Raw genomic sequence first — 21501 nt, forward strand, 5'->3', positions numbered from 1 at the left:
AATTTGTTGAACAAACCTGCTTCTTGATTAATCAATTAACCTGTACAGGAGCAAGATTGAGGTTATTGGTTCTAAATATCGGTTTTGATATATTCGGGTAATTGCCCAGCCCTACAGTAAATCCCAGTATTCTGGCAGTGGCTCAGGAGGTAGAGTCCCCTGCCTGGTGAACCAGAGTGTTGCCGGTTCGATCCCTTTCTCCTCCTGTGTCAAACTGCCCTTGAGCAAGAAGACACTGAAACCCTAACTGCTCCCGAGCAGGTTGGTGCCTTGCATGGTTGCCTTGACTGTCGCTGTGTGAACGGGTGAATGCAATGCACATTGTAAAGCACTTGGGATAAAGGCGCTATAGAAATGCGTTCCATTTATCACCTCTTTCCAGCAGTCCAGTCACGCACAGTCTATGTCAGGGTTGAGAGCGCTACACAGCCAGAGAAGAAAGAAACCGTCTATCTTTTATTATCTTTCTATTTCTCTGTTTTGTATTATGACAACACTTATCCTATCCTTTCCAAGAAAGATTGTAGCCTGCTTGGCCTTGTTATTTAGAAGTAAACAAGATTTTTAGTCAAAGTTAACGTATGATATAATGCACATTTGTTTTTCATAATACCATTGTGCATTTTAGATGAGACATAATAAAGCTGGAAAACAAGGTGACATGCTCTCAGAGTTCTGTTTGGAAGGCAACACATTTCTTTAAAGCACTCAGGCATGCTTCAGTTGTTTTTCCAAACTTAACCACTTAAACCCTATTCATTAGTTGACCCCCAGAGCTCTTTACTCCGTCTCCTCCTTTTTCCCTCTACACCAAATCTTTTGGCCCCAGAATAGTGTTCATGTTGTTAACTTGTCAGTTAAATGTGTACAGTACAGTCTTTTAAGCGTATGGCATTAAGACAATTGTCAGATTCCCATGTGGAGATTATAACGGTCCTATTGTGCAAAACAAGTCTAGCTGTTGATAGTAAGCTTACTAATATATGTGCAGTTTGTGAATGAAGCTGAACAAATCAAAATGTGGTGTTGGATGGCGAAAAAGCGAGATAGCATCATGGCTGCACTGACAACCTGACTGCTTGTGGGCATGATGACGATGGACTCTGCTGGACTATTTTTTTTACATGCATAGATTATCAACTATGGCAGTGGTTTTCAACCTTTTTCATATCAAGGTCCATTAATTATTCTGCATTTGAGCCACGGACCACAGTTTGATGAGATTTAGCCTCTTTAGACCCAAAACTTGGAATATTTTGTTATAGTTGGATGTGATTTTGTCAAAATAACAATTCTTCTACGTTCTCTAATTTTGTAGACTTCTTGTAAATTAACTAATGCAGATGTTTAACAATAATATAAGTCTTGAGAGCGTAAAATGAAACCAAATGGACGCTTACGGGTCCATTTGGTTTCATTTTACACTCTCAAGAGTTAAAGATCCACAGCAATAAGGGTCCATTTGGTTCATTTAGCTGGGGACCACCTGAAAACTCCTCAAGGACCACTGGTTGAGAACCACTGAACTATGGTAAAACGTTCCCACTATTCATGAGTTTCACTTTCATGTCAGGAGGCGTTTCCGGGTTGTGCAGACTGTTCGTCCTGTGTTATGGCCAGAGGTGGTTTGGTTTCCTGACCACGTAGCAGCATGAGCTGTGTGTGCCTGTGTGTCAGAGCACCACATTAATATCTCTACTTGGTGCTCCCAACCAACTTAAAAAAAGAAGTTTGGAGCATCATCAAAACTTCAGGAGCACCCAGAGGAGGACCCTCTGTACGGTTTCCAATCACATCTTCCTTTTTATGTGATCACTTTGATAGCTCATTTGATTAATATATAAATGGAAATTTATAAAAAAATAATGGTGATCTAAAAAGTATTGCCATAAACACACTGTAGGCATTGTTAGTATGCAGTTAGGAAACAGTATAGAGTACAGAAGTCCTGACGTCACTCGTCCATCCCCCATTCCCCTGGTTCGTAAAGTCATTTCTCTATGGAGAATAACATTGGGTCATCTTAGAATCGTCTCATATAAGAATTGTGGTCCAAAAATAAACAAACTGTCTCTGCGATATTGTCAGGGAGGTGGCTCTGTATCGTTTATGATAGTCAGCCACTCATATTTGAAACAGTCTGTTTCTGGCGAAAATGTAACTAATTCGTCGGAGTAACATTAGCGTTTTCTCACCGTCAGTTAAGAGTAAAACCGCCGGGGTCATTTGTTTATTTTTGGAACACAGTTCTTATTTGACGCGATATTAAACACGTCTATGGGAATTCAGAACCGGGGAAAAAAACGCGACCCAGGTAGGATGTGTATATTACGTCAGACTTCTATCTGGCTGGCACTGCCCTTGGTGTGTGCAGTGAGATTACTTATTTGGGCCATATTATTTCCAATGACCTTTCAGATGACAAGGACCTCTATAGGCAGCGGCGCAAGCTAGAATATAATAGAATAGTCCCCACTCCTTTGGGGTGTTATTTTTGTCACATTATGTGTATATATGTATATTACATAGGTGAAATTCGTCCTCTGCTTTTTACCCATCCTATAACAACTAGGAGCAGTAAAAAGCTGTATGCCCAACAAACATGCTGTGTCGCAAAGTTAGCATGTGCTCGGTACCTGTGAAGATCTCTCTCTTTAGATCCTTTTGCACACCACTGTATACTGCCCACCTTTGGAGTCGCTACAGACAAGGCAGCATCAGACGACTCACCGTGGCCTATAATGACTGTATGAGGCTGCTGCTGAGAGCTCCAAGAAGCTCCAGTCCAGTGCAAGCCAGATGTTTGTTAGTGTCGGGGTACCCACCAGCTCTGCTGTGCTACGTAACCTTATGTATAGGTTTATGTGTGAAGCATCTGAGTCAGTAAATGACATAATCACTGTCATAACGGACCCCACACGCAGTTCACCTCTAGACTGTGGAACTGGACAATGTGGGCTATTTGCATTATTATTATTTTCTATTTCTATTTTTTTTCCTGTTATTTTATTGTGAGGTGTTGTATAATTGTGATATGGATCTCCGTGGGTCTGAAATAAAGATTGAATTCAGGGCCGTCCGTGCTGTAGTGGAGGGTGCTGTACTACTTTTACATTGGCCATTGAGTTTACTCACTTCTAATCTGTGAATCAATCAGGGTTAGTGTTGTCATAAATATGAATGTTTCAATAGGCACGGCATATTGATTCTGAATATTTGAAACGGTTTCATTACTCATTTACTGCACTATCGATACCAGCTGTGGGTTGTCCTATGACTCTCCCCTCGTCTCTGCTTAGAGGAAAAGACACACACACACACACACACACACACACACACACACACACACACACACACACACATACACATACCGACTTGTCTCGTTTCTTTACTTGAATATTTTTTAATTTGGCGAATTTCAACACATGGCAAGATTGCACAGAAAGTGCAAAACGTCAGTAATCGGTGGTCGAGGACTCTCCAAAATCAGGATCAGCATTAGACCCCCAACTATCTGCCTTCGGTCAGGCTCTAATCGAAATATGTTTTTATAATTGGGATTAATCCACCTAGTGAGACTATTAGAGTTCACTGAATATGTGTAGGCGCAGGATTATGGTGAGATTTGGTTGTCATTCATCTAATCTCTGTTTTGGCACCTGTCGCCCATAATCCCTACAGCCACACAATTACATGGAAACTTCATAAATCTTCCTATTGTGTCTAAAGCTATAATGGAGAGGACAGAGAGACAAGGTGGAATGGAGGCTTTACTGAGGCTATGGAACTACTGTAAGTAGTAATTACAATACTACTGTAATTACTAGGCTGGTGTTCCTTTGGTGCTGACTCATGCAGCACTGGTCGCTGGAGTTAAATTTATCCGGCCAGTTGTCATTGTTTTGTCTGAAACTTCCAAGCCATTTTAACTTGGCTTATAGTGTTACAATGAACGGATAACATTTCCTTTACTGGCTGTCCGTCTTCCTTAACCACCTTCACCCTGGCATCTCTGTTTTGGGCATGGTCATCATTATAGGTGACAATTGTCAAGAATTTTCAAATCATTTTCAAAAACTATCATTATTTGATTCTATTTTTCAAAAATAGCTGATCTACAAGCTCTCAACTCTGTCATTTTAATGAATTATAGAGTTGTGAGCTTGTTCTATAATTCCTTTTACTTGTCTCTCTGTCTTCCTTAACTACTTTCACTCTGGCTGTGGCGTCACTATTTTGTTCTTTGTGTGTGTGTGTGTGTGTGTGTGTGTGTGTGTGTGTGTGTGTGTGTGTGTGTGTGTGTGTGTGTGTGTGTGTGTGTGCGTGTGCGCGTGTGTGTGTGTGCTCTAACTCTGACAAATTCCTTGTGCACACTGCCAGTAGGCCACAGGATGTTCACATATGTTGATGAAATATTCAACTTTAATTCTATAATGGAAGTCAGCTGGGCTCTGACCGGCCTGAAACCTCTGTAGTCATACAGTACATCATAGATATGTCATAGACGACTGAGGTCACAGACTGGTCACAAGTCCAAGATCCACCTAGGAGTTATGCTGTTCCCATGTGTATCCCGAGATCCACATGATTAGGGCTGTCACGATTACACATTTAAGTCGACGATTAATTGTCACTCAAATAATTGCGGTGAAAGATTTCATTGTGTGTTTGACATTGAGCATTGGAACATTATGAATACATTTTTTATTTCTGTTTGCCATTTAGGCTTTGTAATAAAACAATCCACAGGGCAGATATGACAAATAACTTAAATATACAAAGAAATTATTGACATATTTATTAATTTTATACATGTAAAAATAGAAATATTACAGAAATAGCTGATCTACAAGTTGCTATTTCTGCTTTTTTTTAAATATTTGAAATTGTGTGAAAATGTTTCCACATGGAAACGATTATGCAAAAATAATTGCGATTATCTCAAATAATTGTACTCTCTACTATTGGTACTTAAGTACATTTTGATACCAATACTTTTGTACTTTTACTCAAGTAAATTTTTAATTCAGGACTTTTACTTCTAATGGAGTATTTCGACACCACTGCATCTGACCTCTCTCTCTCTCTGTGTTTCTCTGCCTCTCTCTTCTAGATGTATCACTCGGACCACGGCGTGGACTTCCCCGACCTCTCCTTCCAAATCCCAGGCGGCGTCGCAGCCCTGGGCCTGGCAGGAAGTGTCTGAAGACAAAGCAACAACAACATAACCTGTCCTGTAACCTCCTTCCTTCCCCAAAATACTCTGCCTCTCTGTACCCTTTTATCCTTTCCCAATCCGTCCAAAATCCGTCCCCGAAGAATGGACAGCGCCCCCAAGTTGTCCGGCGAGACCCTGATCGTGCACCACATCCCCCTGGTGCACTGTCAGGTGTCGGGGGGCAGACAGGGCGGGTGCGGGGGGTCCATGAAGAGGGGCAACCCCTTCAGCCCGCCGGAGAACCTGGGCCTGAGTCGGACCACCTCCCTTCCCGAGAGGGACATTCTGCAGAGAGAGGCCCTGGTCTTCAGTAGCCTGATACAGGTACGTACATACAGTACATACCTGTTCTACTGCAATGTAGAAATACTCTGTTACAAGTAAAAGTCCGGAATTCAAAATGAACAAAACATACTTAAAGTACCAAAAGCAAAAGTACTCGTTATGCAGAATATTCCATTTCACAAGTTTTCAAATGTATAAAAATCTTTTGAAAATAGCAGATCTACAAGCTCACAATGCGTCACATTGTGAGCTTGTAGATCTGCTATTTTCAAATGGCCAAAATATATAGGGCTGAAGTGTTAATGTGAGTTTTGTAATAATAATCTAAATCTACAAAGTAACAAGTAGTTTTCAAATAATTGTAGTGTTTGTAGTTGTAGTGTCAAATAAAAAGTAAGTATATTTGTTAGTGGTGTCAAAAATAATTGATTCATAGATTATTTGTGATGCGGACGATTATGATTTTTTATTTTTTTTATTTGTATCTATTGCTAATTGCATAGAGCAGCAGCCAGATGTATATGTTGTTCAGTATATCTGACTGCTTGTATTATTGACTGATGAAAAAGTTGCCATTTTGTGCAGTAATATAGAAAAGTGTGATGAATCGCGATGCATCGTCGAATCGAATCAAATTATTACAAGGTTAATCGTAATCGAATCGCTACCTGGTGAATCGTAATCGAATTGAATCGTGAGGGCTGTGCCAATGCACACCTCTAATATTTATGTACATTTCTGCAATTCTTTCATGCTATATGTATAAATGTACACGTACATAGCTTAGATTTATTTCTTTTTGACTACGAATGATGGAGCTTGCACAAAAAAAGCCCACTTCTTTAGAACTGCAAATCCTCTAACGTGACAATAAAAGTTGATTCTGATTCCGATACAGACCGCCAGTGGGTCGCTGTCCTCCCGCGGCGCCAGGAAAAACGCCCGAGGAGGCGGCGGCGGCAGCACGGCGAGCGACGACTCGTCCTTCGCCTCCAGCAACTCGGAGGACCAGCTGATGACGGCGGCCCACACGCTGCCCCGGGCCAACAAGACCCGGAACCGAAACCCGCTGCGTCACAACCCCTTCCTGCTCAACGCCGAGGAAGACGAGGAGGAGGAGGAGGAAGAGGAGGACGAGGACGACGGGGACAACCTCAGCGGGTACTTCGAGGACTCCTCCTTCCACCTCCACGGCGAGGTGACCAACGCGGCCCTCGACGGCGTGATCGCGCCGTTCCACCTGCACGACCTGGGCTTCGCCGCGCAGCCGTTCCTCCTGCAGAGCTCCTCCGCGATGATGATGGGGAAGCCCTGGGGCTCCTCCGTCATGGGGGGCGGAGGAGGAGGAGGCGGCAGCCGGGAGTCCCTGAGGGCCATGGCGTGCGACCTCTCGGCCCACCTGGAGGAGCTGGACCTCCTGGGGCTGAACGGCGGCCAGCGGCGCCACGGGAGCAGCGGCTCCAACATGTCCATGGACTGCGGCGAGCAGGACTGGGGCGACGACGACGAAGAGGATGAGGATCACCTCATGAGGTGCGGGTAGGCCTGTATTACATCGTGACAAACATTTTTTTTAAACATTTTTTTTTTTACATTTTTTACAAATCATAAGTTTTGTATATTTCAGTTATTTGTCATAATCTGCCATGTGCAACTTTTGATTACGAAGCCTAAAAGGCTTCATATGTTCCAATAATATTCAATGGCCAAACACACAATGGACCCTTCGCTAAGCCCCACCCACTCCACTCTGTGCTTTTCCCCTTATAAATAATCGATCATTTCAGGAGCAAGAGCTTCAAAATCTCTTCTAAATCTAGTCAACAAGGCCTGCAGTAGGTTATGCACTGGACAAATGTGCATGACATTATTTCAAAAAATTAAAAACACGGGAAATGTTAGAGGGAGTAATAGCCATGGATATACGACAGTCGACTGTCGCGGCCGTCATGGATGAACTTCAACCTGGTCTTTGCACTTTCTCCATTTTCGGCCCGTACATCTACATAAATATTCATATTTCAAATATAAAGTGCTTACCCCATGGCCACGGATGTTACATTTATGTACGGACTCTCAGAAGTACCTGTATCATCCGTATTGTTCAATAAGAAGCATTTTAATCAGTGATCAGTGGCCATTTTCTCCACATTGTCTCCAACTGCGCGACCCTATCGGTTGGGAGGCGTATTGCACTCTGATACATTATAACTCTATGAGAAAATGGCCACCGATCGGCTTAAAATGCTTTTCATTGAACAATATGGAATATACAGGTACTTTTGAGAGGCCCGTGCATAACTGTAACATCCGTGGTAATGGGGTAACCACTTTATATTTGAAATCTGAACTTTTATATAGATGTACGGACCGTAAATGGAGAACGTGCAAACACCAGGGTGAAGTTAATCCATGACTGTAACAGGAGTTTTCATGTACCGCAGGGTAAGACTACAGTAGCAGTTAATAAATAGACGAACACATTCATTAATATACTTTACCGTGCGGAATCCGAAACAGGCAGCGATGTGATTCTGAATTTTGTTACGATTACGGTGATTAGTATAGTATTATTGACACCACCTGGGCGAGTGAGTCGTGTAACTTTCCCGACGTTAAGCTGTGTATGTGGTCAACAACACAGCCATTTCAGCTTGGGAAAAGCACCCTCCAATGGGTTTGGGTACGTGGAATCTGTTGCTTGTTCATAGTCACCATTGCGTTATCGTGGTATTTTCTATTCTTGCTATTATGTTGCAAATGATTGTGTGTGTGCGGACGAAATAACATTGACAGCTATGACAGGTGACGAAAGCTTGCCAGACCTATGCCAGCTTAACAACGGTCGCTAAGCTAGCATTAGACAATCGCTTTTGGGGTGGGGTTTAGCGAAGGGTCCATTAAATCGTTCATCGCAATTATTTAAGTGACAATTAATCGTCATCTTAAATGTGTAACCGTGACGGCCCTAGGTGCGGGCGGAGCAGCAAGACGGGCTCGTCCTCGTCCAGCACGTCCGCCCACCAGCGCTGCTCGTGCTGCGGCCTCTCCCAGAACTACCCCGAGCACTTCCCCGAGGCCTTCCCCGAGCCCTTCTCCTCCGAGTGCGGCGGCCAGGGCGGCTACGGCAGCGACTCGTCCTGCAACAGCTCGGACGGCGTGCTGGTCAACTTCAGCGCCATCTACAACAAGATGAACAACGCCGTGCCGGCCGAGAAGCCTCTCATGGCGGCTCCGGGGGGGCCGGGGCCCACCACCAACCTCAACAGCTCCACGGACCACTCCTGCACCTCCTCCGTCTCCGAGACCCTGGGGCTGGGGGGCCACCGGGAGTCGTCGACCGGAGAGGTAGGCCTGTCAACAATTATTACATAATCATAATTGCTCTATAAGCTTATACACGAAACCACGGAGCGCTGCCCTGTAGGTGGCGCAACCATTGCTGTGGTGTCAGTCAGCTGCTGCTGCGGTTCTGTCCGTCTTTTGACGTTAGCAGAGCAGCCATAAACTAGTCTACTGGCACCTGACGTAGGTGGTTCGTCCCGATTTTCTGTACATTTTTGCAAAGTTAGTGTTCGTAAAAGTTAGTAAAAAGCAGGTAAAAGAGTAACGTGAGCAGTCAGTGACTGCAGCTGACTGACACCGCAGCAGCAGCTATCTGATTCGGACACCACAGCAATGGTTACCTACAGGGCAGTGCTCTGTGGATTTGTGTATAGAGCAGCTATTTCCGCTATTTTTTACCTTTTTTTTTTTAAGTATAAATGAATTAATATGTCAGTAATTTCTTTGTATATGTCAGTTATTTGTCATATCTGCCCTGTGCATTTTTTTATTACAACGCAAACAGAAATGTTTTTTATTTCATTCACATGTTCCAATGTTCAATGCGTCAACTTTGTAATTGTGACAGCCCCACGGAGAGGCCTTCTATCTGGACCTCCACACCTCCCCCACCGAACCCCCTCCGCCGCTGCGACCGCAGCAGCAGCAGCAGCGGTCCTCCTCGCTCCACCGCAACCCTTTCCCCGTCCTCCTCCGCGAGCCGCTCCCGTCCACCTCCTCCACCTGCTCCTGCTCCGCCGAGCACCAGGGGGCGCTGGACCTGGACGCCAACTGCAACTCGTACCTCCCGCCGCCGCACTCGGGCGGCTCCTCGGGCGACCTGGCCTCCTGTCTGCAGAGCCAGGCGCGGCTGGTGGTGGCCACGCAGAACTACTACAAGCTGGTGACCTGCGACCTGTCCTCGCAGTCGTCCCCGAGCCCCGTGGGCTCCTCGGTCACCAGCTGCTCCGAGGAGCACAGCAAGAACAGCCCCACCCCCACCACCCAGCCCAGCGAGTACTACCTGTTCCGACGGTGGCCCGACGACGAGGGGGGTGTGGAGGAGGAGGAGGAGGAGGAGGAGGAGGGAGCTGGAGAAACGTCTAAGGCAAGTGGAGACTTGTACATTCGATGCCTTTTTATTCAAAGAGCACTTTCACTAGTGCTCATTATAAGATGCCGCCATTTCCGTCTCATCCGCTCGGTCTCTCATCGGTGGGTTATGGACAGTTCAGAAACCTGCCCTTGAAGGAGGCATTTCAAACAAGATTTCAAACTTTTTAAATGATGGAAGAACAATGGCTTCTATTTTATTTTATCTTTCCAGGAAGAGAGCAGCTGTAGTTTCTGTTAGCCTGGAATCCCCTAGGCAGGTTTCTGAACTGTCCATAGCCCACCACCCTCTACTCACGCAGAGTGAGTAGAGGGAAATGGTGCCATCTTATAATGAGTATTAGTGAGGACAAATTATATGAAGATAACACAGATAACAACATTAACACTGAGAACGGAAAAAAAGACTATTCTTCAGTGTTTTTTTTGGATGGTTGAGGTGCTATATAGCAGCACCGCTACCGTATAAAGAACTTGTTCTGCCAGGGCACCTGTAATGGTTTTATACTGCATACCAGACCAGTATATAAAAGGTGCAAATAGCACCTTTTAAGATAGGTGCTATATAGCACCAAAAGAGGTTCATTAAGATGTTTCATGTTGGTAGTGATAGTTGGTAGTGGTCTCCCTAAATTTTTAGACCCTGGTGTTGGGTAGGGAAGCTACTGGTTGACAATGTCAGTAAAGTTATTTGAAGCAGACTGTGCACCGGATTGGACAATAGATTCACTGCCATCTTTATTGTAGTTCTGACATTTACCTCTCCCCATCCGCAGAACGTAGGGATTTTAGCTTTCATAACCCTATTCATTAGTAGTCCTAGTAAAGAAATGATAGTTTAATGGCTCTTGTCCACTACAACAATTAAGTTAACCATGCCGTTTAAGTGAACCTATATGCCTGTAACTATTATTATATAATGGCCTTGTACACAGACTGCCAATAAAACTGCAGGAGGGGATTTTCTACATGCCTAATCGCAATTATTTGAGATAATACATTTTTTGGGCCATCGTGTTGATTTTTTTTCATAAATAAAATTTAAAAAAGCGGAAATAGCAAATCTACAATGCTTCTAGATCGACTATTTCCAACCAAGTTATTAAACATACCAGTAATTTCTTTGTATATTTAAGTTATTTGTCATATCTGCCCTGTAGACTTTTAGTTTACAAAGCCTAGAAGCCAAACAGAAATGTATTTTTTATTTATATGTTCCAATGTGTTCAATGCCAAAAACAATTAAATCATTCATCGCAATTATTTGTGTGACCATAATTGTCAAGTAAAATGTCACGATCCAGCCCTAGTTATGGAAGGTTCTGGTTTACCCGTTGTAGTAGAAAACAGCCATAACACAAAGCAATAATGGAGAGAGTCACGTGGCCATACAGGACAGACAGTAACACAACATCATTCTATCCATTCAGAGAGAGGAACATGACGATGACGACGAAGAAGAGGAGGAGGAGGAGGAGGAAGAAGAAGAGGAAAACAAGAACCGCGGCGACGCCGTCATCGAGGGCCAGGTGTACGTCAACATCTCCCCTCCCGTGGTTGGCCGGGCCGTCGTCGGGGGCGGGGCCTCCTCCTCCTCCTTGGCGAACCGGCCGCCCCGTTCCCGCAGCTACGACCGCAACTTGGACGAGGCCCCGCCCCCTCGTCTGGGCTCGCTGGAGCGCATGCTCAGCTGCCCCGTGCGACTCAGCGAGGGGGGCGAGGGGGCCGCCTCGCCGGCCGCTCCCCCGCCGCCCCGGGTCACCTCCTTCGCCGAGATCGCCCGGAGCAAGAGGAGGAACGGAGGGGGCGCGGTGGCGGGCGGTGGATCGCCGCCGTTAAAGGTAGGACAACAGAAGAAGGGACGACGTCTGATATTTACATGCAGCTATAGATCATATCTAGACCAGTGAGTGGTCTTTGAGAACCACTTTTGTGCCAGAGAGAGAAGATTTGTTTTGTTAAAAGGTTTCAAAGATATTCCCAATTTTCCACAGTTTTTCTTTATTTTTTCCAAGATTGTTTTGAAAATACAAGCTGAGCCTGTAGAGGTTTCAAGTGTTTATACCGATTTTGAAGCCATTAACTCATTTTGCTGGGGACCCCCTGGAACCCCCTCAAGGACCCCTGGGGGTGCCCGGACCCCACTTTGAGAACCACTGATCTAGACAACAATATCAGTTTATTTTTCCATAGAATTATATGGAAACGACTAAAATGAGTTTTGTAAAGGAAACAGAATGGAATTGCACAGTGATAACATCACGTGTGGAGTAAGTGATGTCATCCAGTCAGTACATACTGTATTGGCAGTACTTCAAGTACAATATTGGCCTCTAAATGCACATCGCCCAGCATTCAAAACCAGCTATATTTGCCAATACAATGTAACCTCTCTACTGTAAAAGGTTAAATGATATGTATATTCATGATATAAGTATCCTTGCATTTGTTTATAGGGAGTTTAACAGGGTGGACTTCTACCAGACTGTTCAAGCTGTTCAAACACCTTTTTTCCAACATTTATAAAACATATATGTTGTTTATAGCAGGGGTCTTCAAGGTTTTTCAGGCGAAGGACCCCCTAGCTGAGAGAGAGATGAAGCAGGGGCCCCCTCTATATTGTATACATTTTTTTAAAAACTTTTTTTACCTTACTTTTTTTCCCCTCTACACCTAAACCTCTTTGCCAAAAATAGACGATCTTCAAGCTCACAACGCCTCGCACTGCGAGGCGTTGTGAGCTTGTAGATCCGCTATTTTTGGTTAAAGTTCTCCTCAGAATAGGGATGCTAGGGTTCAAGTGCTTAATGTAAAAAGAAAAAAATCATATCACACAAAGATTTGGCGCCCCCATGTAGTAACTCTGAGGATCCCCTAGGGGTCCCGGATCCCCTGTTGAAGACCCCTGGTTCATAGGAATGCCAAATTATGACAAAAGTACTGCTTGTTTGACGTTATTTGAATATCCAGCATTTTAAAATCCATTGCCCTGTGTTTTAAAAGGCGGCGGGCGGTGATCCTTTCTCCTCCATGCACTCCGCACACTCGCACTCCCCGGCCGACTTCTCGCCCATCCCGGAGCAGCGCGTCCAAGCGGACTTCCTCGGCGGACTGTCCCCGGTGCCCTTCACCCGCTGCTACAGCCAGGGCAGCGCGGACCGACACCCGCTGAGGACCCGAGAGGAACGGGCCAGGACTGAAGGTACGTTACCTGACTATCACACCACATCACACAAGGTCCGTCTCCTCATTGTCCAATGAAACAATAAATAAGCCACGCAAGGCCGTGGTTTACCGTGCATTTTACAACTTTCATGAGGCAGAACGGAGTGCCTTTGCTCCGACCCTCTTAGCCGTTGTAAAATGCGCAGTTAAACCACGTTCTCGCGTGTCTTATTGCTTTTCTAAAACGGTTGCCAAATATTGCAACATAAATGTCATAGTTCAAAACGGTGGGTTGCGCACGTCCAGTTCGTTGCTGGTGATGGACACAGAGTGACAGTTCACAGATTGGTGTTAAAAGTAACCTACTTCTGCCCTATAAGTCACCGTGGTCACGTGTTGTGACCCACAACTATAGGGGGGTGGGTCACAAACGATGTCACCTGATGAACGCCAACTGTGGCCATTTTTTCTGTGTTTTAAAGTAAACTGAACACTTAGGAGCAATGCTGTTGTGTGGACTTGTATTCTTTTGACCATAAATAATATAGACATATCCTATTAAAATTTTCACTACAAGATTCATTTCTACAAGAAAGTAGTAGTTCCATGCACTGGATTCCAACCCATCGACTTTCAACTTTATTGTCACATCACAGGTTTGCAGGTGTAAAGAAGTGGCGGAAATTCTTTGTCATCATTTGCACAGTAGTTTTCAGGAAAGAGAAGACTAATAGAGATAAGAATAAGGAAAACAGGTCAGATATTATAGACATTTCTGATATGAGTAAAGATACAGTGTATGCATACGATACATACATACAGTAAGAAATGGCAATGGCACGAGGCAGTTAAAATAGCAGCATATAGTAACAGACACATGAGGTTAAAAGAAAACCCATGTTGGCACAAGCAGGTGTGGGTCGTGAATGCTAAGTGGCTGAGCCTCCTTGAGAACCTAGCCGATACTAACTGTCAGCTGGCTGTGTATAATAAGGATCTCAGCATGGGTCACATCACAGCATGTGAAACAGCTTGCTACTGTATGTAAGGCCAGGGGGTGTCGTCACTGTCGGGAAGCAAACTTTGTATGCCCAAAATCGTTGCTTTTCAGAAAATGGAAAAAATAACCTGCTCCAATGCAGTGGTTCTCAAACTTTTTCATGTCAAGGACCCCCAAATTGATATGTATTTAGCTGCGGACCCCCATCTCAAAAATAGTTTGAGGGACCTCCAGAAGCAAAGATTTTTGTTAAAAATGTTCGCTTTAAAATATATACATTCAAAGATTTGCACACATTTTAAGTTTTTTTTCAAAAATAGCAGATCTACAAGCTCATAGCGCGGCACTCGGTGCCGCGCTATGAGCTTGTATATCTGCTATTTTTGAATAGCCAAAGTATAATATGGTTAAAGTGGTTAACATGATTGTGAAGCTATATTAGCTCATTTTGATGGGTACCCCCCAAGGACCCCTGGGGGTCCCCGGACCCTACAATGTAGTTATTTTCAGGCTATTTAGTCACACACACACACTTAATACAGTACTTTTCATTGGTTAAATGTTTATAAAACCCACAGGCAGACTTTAAACCTAGTGTCTCTGCTTTATGCAAAAATGTTCCTGAAGAAGGTTATCAGTGACCGAAACGTTGCTTCTCCTTCAACAAATCTACTCCTGTACCGTGCAGTTCGGCAGTGTGCGGGCGTATTCTTTTATTATTGATATGCAAAAATGTTCAAAATTAGCAGATCTATAAGCTCACAACACGTCACGATGCGTTGTGAGCTTGTGGATTGTCTTTTTTGGATACGTGACAATTTGATACATTAATTTATGAATAAAGCAAACACATATATACGGAGATGCAAGGTATCGGCCCTACAGCGACGATATACAGTATTTCTGTTATTCATCACCTTATAAAGCACTCTCTCAACTGGCCTGTCAGGCATGTAGAATGACTCTGCTTGCATAAACACATGTGTAGCGCACACACTGAGTGTGTAGTACTCACAGGAAGTGCTTGGGATTCCACATAAGAACTGGGGGACGATTGGGATTGGAATGTCCTCAAATGTCCCAGCTGTTCCCATTGAAAACAGTGCCAGTCAGTCTTATATACTTCGTTGACCGGTGTTCAGGGTCTATACTTGGTCCCATCCTTCTCTCCCTCTACACCAAGGCTCCTATTCAGCGTGCACTTTGAGCAAACCGCTAGTTTCGGAGTGCGCACTAGGCAAGAGGCGTTGCCCCGCAAAACACCTGCGCTCCTCGTTACATTATGCATAGGTGTGGTTTGGGCGTTACAATGATAAAACCAATCACCGTGCCAGAAGCCATTGCCTTTAAGAGAAGACTGCGCTAGCCGTCATCCCCGTCATCCCCGATCCAATATATGCTCTAGCCTATCTCCCCGTCTGCACTGTTGCCTGGTCTGATTATTATAAGCCACATTGGGCTTGTTTTCCTTCTTTTTTATTTTATTTATCCAAATACATTTTTATATTAATGTGTAGCCTATTGTGTTAACAATAAGCGTGTCATATTAGTCAGATCCGGAATAGTATTATGAAACTTAAAGCCATTTAAAATATTTATACTATTGGTACACACCGGCTGCTCCCAAATAATTAATTACATCATGTTGCCACAACGCTCCTACAGGCACCCATGGACCTCCAGCTGGTCGACCACAGGGCTGGGCGGTGGTACACTGACATACAGTAGCACATGGGTATAATAAATGGGACAGTTTTAGGAAAGATATGTACTCACTTTGGCTGTTATTGTTCTATTTCCACCATTCTAATGGATTCCAGGGGTGTGTAAACAGGGGTGTGAAGTTGCTCCATAGTTTCCTCTGAAGTGACGCAGTTAAAGTTAACTTATACATCCATATTGTTCCCGTTATCTTTCATCATCCACCTTTGTTCAGTAATCCCGAACAGAGCTACACTTTAAGTTTACATCAATCATATCCTCTCAAACCCAGACACATTGCTGCGAACCGCGGTTTGGGTGGGTTCGGGTCAATCAAATATAATTATTAATTAATATCGGATAAAGCGCGGGTGAAATATTGCGGTAAATAAATTAATGACATCTAATAGCCTATATCTATCCATAAAATAGCTAAATCTCTGCGTGCTTGTGTCTGTGTGAGTGTGTAGAGCAGTGTGCGATGCGATGACAAAATGCGTCTTTTTTCTTTTTTTTTAACCGGTGCTATAATAGCAGTGTGCTCTGTATGTTGGATGCCGCATGTATGTTGGATGCAGTGGTGGAAAAAGAACTCAAATTCTTTACTTAAGTAAAAGTACCGATACTGCAATATAGAAATACTCTGTTACAAGTAAAAGTCCAGAATTCAAAATTTACTTGAGTAAAAGTACAAAAGTATTGGCATCAAAATGTAGGCTACTTAAAGTATCAAAAGTAAAAGTACTAAAATATTTGAAAATAGCAGATCTACAAGCTCGCAACACGTCCACCGTTGAGAGCTTGTAGATCGGCTATTTTCACAATATTTATCTGTGGAACCGAGTCAAACAAAATGGGGGGGGTCCCCAGTTCAAATATGGTTATTTTGGGGGGTCGATGGCCTGAAAAGATTGAGAACCTTTAACAGTAAACATGAACGTAGCGTTTACGTGGGGAATATAATAATAATAATATAATATATATAATATAATATTCACCCGCAGCATGGGTTTAACGAGACAGCAGCCAAAATGAAAATCACACTAGATGATCCGATCATCTTATAAAAAATGTAAGTGCTTAAGATTTTAGCCCAAACCCAACGGGACCCGGCCCGTCGGCACCGGCTGGGCCGGGTCGACGTTTTTTTTTAATCCAAATAAATTCATATATTAATTCATTTGTAGCGTATTGTGGTCCCAATAAGCAACGGCTTTCCAATAGTATATGAAAGCCATTTAAAATAGTTATACTCTTACACAGCTGTTGCCAAATAATTAATCATCAGGGCAGAAGCGCAAAAGTAGGTCAAATCAATCAATCAGCCAGCTGTTTTCTGTCACTGCGCGGCACTCTTTAAAGTTTAAACCAACATGACATAGAATGGATCTTCAGACAAATTGGATTATTTCTTCAAATGACAAGAGCAGGCGGGCAGTAGGCTACGACTACGAGGTAACATTGGATGTCAATTCAATTCAATTCAATTTTATTATAGTGTCAAATCACAACAAGTTGTCTCAAGACACTTTACATGTAGAGAAGAGACCCAACAATCCCACCCTGAACAAGCAATTTTTGCGACAGTGGCAACGAAAAAAAAAAAAAACTCCATGCAACTCCTTCCCATCAAACAAAGTAATCCGAACTGTTTTTTTTACTGCTTATGCTTGCTGAAAGCATGATTTTTTTAAGACATGACAGCAATATGGAAAAAACGAAAATATCTCAATTAAAAGTATATTTCGTAATAACCGAATATCATTCTTAAAATGGTTATGGGGCAGTGTATATATTTATATAGCCCTATTTGCTCCAAGCTGTTTTTTAAATAAAATATAGACTGTTGAGGGTGGAATGACTCCTGTTCTGAACGAATTACCAAGATTTAATGCAGCAATTAAGCTTCTTTAGAAAAATGACTGACGGGCTGGGCTGGGTCTAATTTGTCAATTATTAGTCGAGCCGGGCTAAAATATTTAGGGGATATGAAAGCTCTAGTTAGTAGTTTGAAGTGCTCATGTGGCCTTATAGTTGCTTCTTTTTGTTTTCATAGATGCGGTTGCTTATTTCTCAAGGCTGAATGGCAACAGGGCTCATTGTCCAACGCATAAAGCCATTGCAGTGTCTGTGTGCACTTGGCGGGTGGTTTGAGAAACGGGCGGGTGCTTTTAGAATCCACTATCCCCCCTCCCCAAGCCGTACCCATGTGTGGGTTGAGAATGGCAATGTGGGGGAGATAGCAACAACACGCCCACGGGCACACCTCCACGCGCAACTAACGGCGTCGGCATAATGGGGGACGGGGAGCGCAGGTGCTAGCAGGTGCTAGAATAACAATAGGGGGTGCGCAGCTCCAATTCTCCCTATTTAACGGTAGCAGGGGTGGGCATGTGGTCCTGAATAGGACCCCAAATCTCTTCATCTCAATTAGGGACGCTAGGGTTCATGTGAGCGAAGGGATACAACGGCCACAAATTAAAATAACTTATGCGTATAATTTATGCGTGCGTTCGCTGTGGAATCAGAGAGCTCTTGTTGGCGCGTGGCAGAGAGCTGAATCGTTTTATAATTTACAAATGGGAACAGTGTTAGCCAGAGAGAGACAGACAGAGAGATAGGCTGAGAGACATGCACACACACACACACACACACACACACACACACACACACACACACACACACACACACACACACACACACACACACACACACACACACACACACACACACACACACACACACACACACAGATAGAATAGAGACATCCATGCAGGCCCATAATTAAGCTCAGCCCTGGTTCAGCCAGAGTAGCCTACAGGCAGAGGTGTTCATCTGAGAGAGAGAGAACCGGTCCTAACGGGTGAAAAAGCCTTGAAAATATGCCAATGATTCTCAAATGTTTTCATTTCAAGAACACCCAGTTTGATATGCTTCAGGTCACGGACCCCCCCCCCCCCCCCCCCCCCTCATTTGATATCTCTGGGATGCCACTGTAAAATCCCCAACATTTGATTTAGCTCTGAGTGTGTTACAGGTCCGTTTGGTTCCATTTATACACTCTCAGAGTTACGGACCTGCAGGGGTCCATTTTGGTTCCTATCAACAATTTAACCGTTCGAGGACCCCTGTGGGTCTCCGGACTCCACTTTGAGAGCCAGTGCCATATGGACCACATACAGTCTTTGGTGGACTCTTAAACCCACACACAGCGTGTGGTGATTCATAATGATCTGCTGTCGAGTATAGCAAAGCATTTATTATTCATTCAGCTGCTCTTCAGTTCAGCTGCTATTTCACTGCAGCAAACAGCCAACGGCTGAGCTCTCTAATCTCTCATATTTTTTTCATGTCAAAGACCCCCAAATTATTATTATTATAAGATTTGTGTTGTTGAAATGTTTTAAGATATTCCACATTATTTGTTCCAAGATGTGTTGAAAATAGTAGCTGTTATCCTCATTAAGACCTGAAGCCGTTTCTACAAAATGTCTTCCAAATCCCAACAGTTTTCTGAAAAACGTATGTTTCTATATCAGTGGTTTTCAAACTTCATGTCAAGGACCCCCAAAATGATATGAATTTGGCCACGGACCCCCATCTCAAAATATTTTGTTCCAGGGACCCCCAGAAGCAAAGATTTGAGTTAATGTTTGCTTTAAATTAATATATATTCAAAGATTTGCACACATTTTCAAGATTTCTCAAAAATAGCCAAAGTGTAAAATAATGCTTTTTAGCTCAAATCTAAAAATGACACAGATGCGTTCCAGGTCTAAATGGGTTAACTAATTTTGCTGGGGTACCCCATGGAACCCCCTCAAGGACCCCTGGGGGTCCCCGGACCGAGCTTTGAGAACCACTGCTCTAAAGCCCTTCAGAAGGCTGGCTAATGATGCTAACGTGACGCGATGAGCCACCAGCAGCGAAACCCTTAGCTGGCTAATCGATACCGCCATGAAATAGGAGAGGCTGGAGAGAAGAGAGAGAGAGGGAGAGGGAGGGAGGAAAGAGGGAGGGATGTACAGTAAGCAGAGAGAAAAGGCTGAGAGATATTAAAGACCAACTGAGGAAAGATGGGCGAGTGGTTAAAGTTTTATATACTGTATCGTCAACTGTCGGGTGGAAACCTTATTATGTCCAAAACGGTCGCTTTTCAGGATTCAAATTCAAAGATGGCAAAAGTAGAAGATCGACAAGCTCAAAACGAGCTTGTAGATCTGCTACTTTTGATGCTTTTGTGTGACGCTGTAGTATGATCAAGTAGGGCGTTGATTTATGAAAAAACACAAAAAGTTAGAATATGGAGATTTTTAGAGTGATGGAGAGTTTTTGCCCGACAGCAACAATATATATATTTTTAAAACATCACCTTTTCATAATATCTATTGTATTTAACAAGTGTGGGATTAGTAACTTTGGTCCCCGTTACTTTGAAGACTAGATGTAGTCAGAATCAGCTGCATTTGTCACATCACAGATTTACAGGCGTAGACAAGTGGGCAACTTTCGTTTTTGTACAAGCTTGTGTGTGTGTGTAGTGTTCAGGAAGGGGGAAGAAGATGAATGGTAAATGGTGCATTTATATAGCGCCTTTATCCAAGGCGCTTTACAATGATTGTGCATTCCATTCACCCATTCACACACACATCCACACACCGATGGTGGAGGAAACCATGCAAGGCGCCACCAACCTGCTCATCGGGAGCAATTAGGGGTTCAGCGTCTTGCTCAAGGACACTTCGACACTAAAGGTCCTTACACACCGGGGCGATCTTTTCGTGCGAATAATGCGTTTTTAAAAAAAAAACCTTATAAAGTCAATGGCTCCGTACATGGAGCGAAAAAGCGAAAAAGCGTCTTTTAATTATTCGGAACGAGTCCGAATTTTGCGTATATTCGCTATATTCGCCGGTGTGTAACAACCTTAACTCTGGGGGAGCCGGGGATCGAACCTCAGATAGAAAGAAGAGCAAGCGGAACAGAATAGATACTCAAGGTCAAGGACTCAAAAGTTCAGAGTAGAGTGAAGACATATACTACACACACACACACACACACACACACACACACACACACACACACACACACACACACACACACACACACACACACACACACACACACACACACACACACACACACACACACTGAAGTCATATATGCAAATATATTCCATTCATAAGAAAGGTAATAATGTGAGGTTATGAAGCAGCATTTATAGTAATAGGAATGTACAGGATAATGTACAGTACATGACGTAACAATGCAATGAAAGCACTAAAGCAGCATATACTGTAAGTAATAGGTAAGTGCCTGAGGTTACAAAGTAGCATGTCATGTCAATAAATTGAACAGAGAGAGAGTGAGAGGGAGAGAGAGAAAGAGAGAGCTAGTGTTTTTCCTTTGCTGATGCAAGCTGTCAGAGTTGGGCGTGTTGAGTCTGTGCCACAGCAGCTCAATGCTGCCCCTTGTGGCCGAAATCTGTCACTGCACTGTGTTGCAGAGACACGCAAGAACAACATCTTGAGCAATGTGTCCCGACGTCACACACGCTCCTGTCACTCACACAGCGCCTACACCGAGGTACATGCGCCAACTCATGCTGTAAACAAACATACACACACTCACACACACAGCACTGGTTCAGTGACAGAGAAGGGCTGCAGAAAAAGTATGGTTCTAATCTACTGTT

General features: G+C 43.7%; 1 protein-coding gene across 2 annotated transcripts in view; it reads left to right on the forward strand.

Annotated features, from left to right (window-relative positions):
- The window catches only part of rusc2 (RUN and SH3 domain containing 2), a 51951-nt gene that overhangs the window by 13147 nt on the left and 17303 nt on the right, over positions 1-21501 (forward strand). For both annotated transcript variants that reach the window (XM_084056288.1, XM_084056289.1), the window contains exons 2-7: positions 5114-5542; positions 6402-7036; positions 8476-8851; positions 9417-9939; positions 11375-11781; positions 12944-13142. In XM_084056288.1, coding sequence (XP_083912414.1) covers positions 5321-5542; positions 6402-7036; positions 8476-8851; positions 9417-9939; positions 11375-11781; positions 12944-13142 — 2362 coding nt within the window. In that variant the 5' untranslated portion in view covers positions 5114-5320. The remainder of the gene's footprint in view (positions 1-5113; positions 5543-6401; positions 7037-8475; positions 8852-9416; positions 9940-11374; positions 11782-12943; positions 13143-21501) is intronic.

Source organism: Gymnoscopelus microlampas, assembly GCF_963454915.1.
Source record: "Gymnoscopelus microlampas genome assembly, chromosome: 4".
NCBI lineage: Eukaryota > Metazoa > Chordata > Actinopteri > Myctophiformes > Myctophidae > Gymnoscopelus > Gymnoscopelus microlampas.